Source organism: Diospyros lotus, chromosome 1 (assembly GCF_014633365.1).
Source record: "Diospyros lotus cultivar Yz01 chromosome 1, ASM1463336v1, whole genome shotgun sequence".
NCBI lineage: Eukaryota > Viridiplantae > Streptophyta > Magnoliopsida > Ericales > Ebenaceae > Diospyros > Diospyros lotus.
Genome location: NC_068338.1, coordinates 29,130,834 through 29,134,096, shown reverse-complemented (window position 1 = coordinate 29,134,096; position 3,263 = coordinate 29,130,834). Strand labels below are relative to the sequence as shown.

At 37.1% G+C, this 3,263-nt stretch overlaps 1 protein-coding gene across 1 annotated transcript; it reads left to right on the top strand.

The window, feature by feature from the left end:
* Window positions 1-207: 207 nt before the first annotated feature.
* Window positions 208-1,133, top strand: LOC127788342 (uncharacterized). Its single transcript, XM_052316495.1, has one exon. The coding sequence runs from the start codon at window positions 536-538 to the stop codon at window positions 992-994; it is 459 nt and encodes a 152-aa protein (XP_052172455.1). The 5' UTR covers window positions 208-535; the 3' UTR covers window positions 995-1,133.
* Window positions 1,134-3,263: the final 2,130 nt, after the last annotated feature.

Below are 3,263 nucleotides of genomic sequence, written 5' to 3'. Positions count from 1 at the left end.
AATGTATAAGATTTGTTAAATAAAAGAAATAAACTTTTAATGTATCATCAACTTAAGCTTTTTCCCTTCTATCTAAAAACGACAGCTAGTTAAAAGCATGCCCTATGCCTTGACCAATTAGAGTCCCACTTTGGCTAAATTGGCATTTAAATGGTCAGTTGACTCCTGCACCTATATATATGCTACATACTCATTTGTTATTCCTTCATATATACATGCTTTAAGTGTTTGTGATATATGTAGTATTTATTTTATTCATGAAAATCTTACAAAATATTTTGTTTCTATGTATTATTCATTACAAAATCTTTTTGTAAAAGATTCAAAAGATATATCATTTTCTAAGTAAAACGCCCCCACATATCGTTGCCCACTTCATCCCCAACAAACACCCAAACAACTAGGCACCTAGCAACTTCATGGCCAATTCGCCACTCGCTCTCTGTCTCTAACTTTTCTTGCTTGCTAAGCTCTCCTTCCGGCAACATAAAGGAAACCCAGTAACAAAATCTGGCCCTTCCCTCTGCCGGTTATCATGTCCACCTTCTGCACAACCAGCTGCGGCGCCACCGATGCTCGCGTACCGGTCAGAGCCACCTACGTGAACCTGTACAAGTGGCCTGATTCCGACGCCGAGTTTGTGCGGTCCGTGAGCACCAAAGGGCTGCGGAACGGCGGCGACGGCAGCCGCCCCAGGGTGGTGGACAGCATCTCGTGCAGGCAGTTGTACTTGAGGAGCTACACGTTCTCCAGGAAGGAGAGAGTGCCGGAGAAGACCAGGAAGTGGCTGGCTAGAGTTAAAGAGAAAGTACTGGTAATTCATAGAAGAAGAAAGGGTAAGAACAAGTCATCTGCTTGCGGCGGCGGCGGCGGCGGAAGGAAGCTGGTGGTCAGAGTGATGAGAGCCAAGCGAGTGTCTTGCGCTACCCTGTCGGCGGTGTTCCGGCGGTTTCTGTCTTGCACCCGCAGCACCAAGGTTGATGTGGTTGAGTGATGGAACTTTTCAATTTGATTAGTTAATTAATTTCCTACTGCAGTCTGCTGAAGCTGAACTCAATTTTATTTTGTTTCTATGTCACAGTCACGCATTCATAATTCTGGAGTGTACATTAAAAAGCTTATCAACTACTCTAATGGAGGAAACTGTTTGATTTTGATAAAAGAAAAGTACTTAATATATATGAGCCATGAATTTGCACTATGGTATACATCTAATACCCAAATCGTAGCTTGATTTTGTGATAAGAGATGATAATTATTTTTCATACAATTAAAGTTTCAATTTTTTTAATAATTATAAAAACAACAGGACAATGAATTTTTGACTCTCTCTAGATGAATGGGATTGGGATGCAAGAAGGTTGATTGGGTTGATGGACTCTGTGGATTATTAACATCTTCCTAGATTTGATCAATCAATACTATAATTGTGGTGGAAGATGTCAATGTCACTACGTAATTAGCAATTTGGCTGGCCAACAAGATCCGTCCTTCAAATTAATTATGGGATCATCGTTTTCCCCTACCCCTACGCACTATGGACACATTTATTAACATTTTAATATTTGTTACCAAGTTTTGGAAGCATTCGTTCATACTAGTTTTTGGGTTTTTTGAGAAGATAAATTTAAATTAATATTTTGTTTTTTAAAGTTAATCATACTTTTTATCTAATAAGATACACATTATTTTTTATCAAACGCATTTTTCTTTTCTTATTGCTCAACTTTTGAAAAACCTGAACATTGGATTTATTTTATTAAAAGAATATTATTTTCCTTAATATATGACATTTTATCAAATTCCAGTTTATAATAAAATATGTTATGACTTGAAAATTAATCAACTAATACCTAATTTACAATTGAAATTTATTGATTATCAAATTTGATTTAAAGTTATACTCGTTGATTATTTGCATATTAAGTTATTAATTTTTTTTAAAAAAATATAATTAGAGCTCAAGTTTGAGCTTGCTAAAAGTTTGCTGAGCTCAAGCTTAGTTCATGTTAATCAAGCTTGAGTTCAAACTTGACATCAATGAAGCTTGACTTAACTGGTTACAATCTTACCAAAATTTCTTTTGCATGATTTAGAAGAAAATCAATCATTCAGACAATATGCTAACTAAATTTAGAGTGATGTATTAGGAGCCATAAAACTTCAACGACTAATTACTAGTTAGTTATGACTCATATATCCTTGTCCACCTTCTAATTTATTATGTCTTCTACTGTATGATATAAAAACAAAACACACTTCTGGGTATTTAAGGGTTTGAATCTTAATTTTTAGCATTAACCAATTGGGGAAAAACTCTGAAGGAAAACAGAAAAAGGTTGCAAGTTCATTATAGGCAGGCTCACCAGGCGCCATCTAGGGCCAGGAATGCAGCGGCTTGTAATCCTTCCACCGTCAAGAGCGGGAGGTCTTCGCTGCTCTGTGAACCCAGCCTCACGCAGTGCCCTCCACTCTAGGAGCCAAGCGGCCCCGGCCTTCACCGAAGCCGCATGGCCCAACTCCCAACTTGGAGCGGGCAAACCACCAAAGCGCACCCGTCTGGCCCCTGCCTAAGTGCGCTAAGCCCCTGTCCCGCAACCTTAATGCCCTCACTCGAGTTACAAGCTGGCGCAACCCAGCTCGGCGTACCTCAGTGGACTGAGACGGCTTTATGAGCAGCGTTTGTATGATATCTTGAGTCGATGTGGGACAAGAGTTGCTGTTGGTTTTTTAGTTCTTCCCATCCAGAAAGCTCAGTAAATATTGTACGAAACTGACTAGTCTTCTTATATTAGAGCTGCAATCCAATTAAACAATCTTAGTATAGTTTTTGAGTGATCTTGCCAATAATTTGTAAGATAACATCGTCAAGTTATTACTGTTATATATTCATAATATTTGGCACAGGACGAAGTCTTCAAACGATACATATTATAGCAATTATGTGTCCAAGATATGTATTCACAACTTGATAAAAAATACTTAAGGTTTTGCAATTATAGTTTTTCTTGTTTGAAAAGGTTTTGTAATTTTTTTTTTTATAAAACTACGAAGTAGTGTCACAATTTGGGTTGTGCATTAGTTTGATTAGCCCGAATTAAATCGATCGAATTGGTTGGTTCAATTATTAAATTGTCAATTAGCGATTCGATTAATTTCAGTAAAAAGTTCAATTAGTTTTTATCAATTCGATTTTCGTTGTCGATTTAACCAAATTGATCGAAATTTCAAAATAACATCATTTTGAGTGTATTATAAAAAGA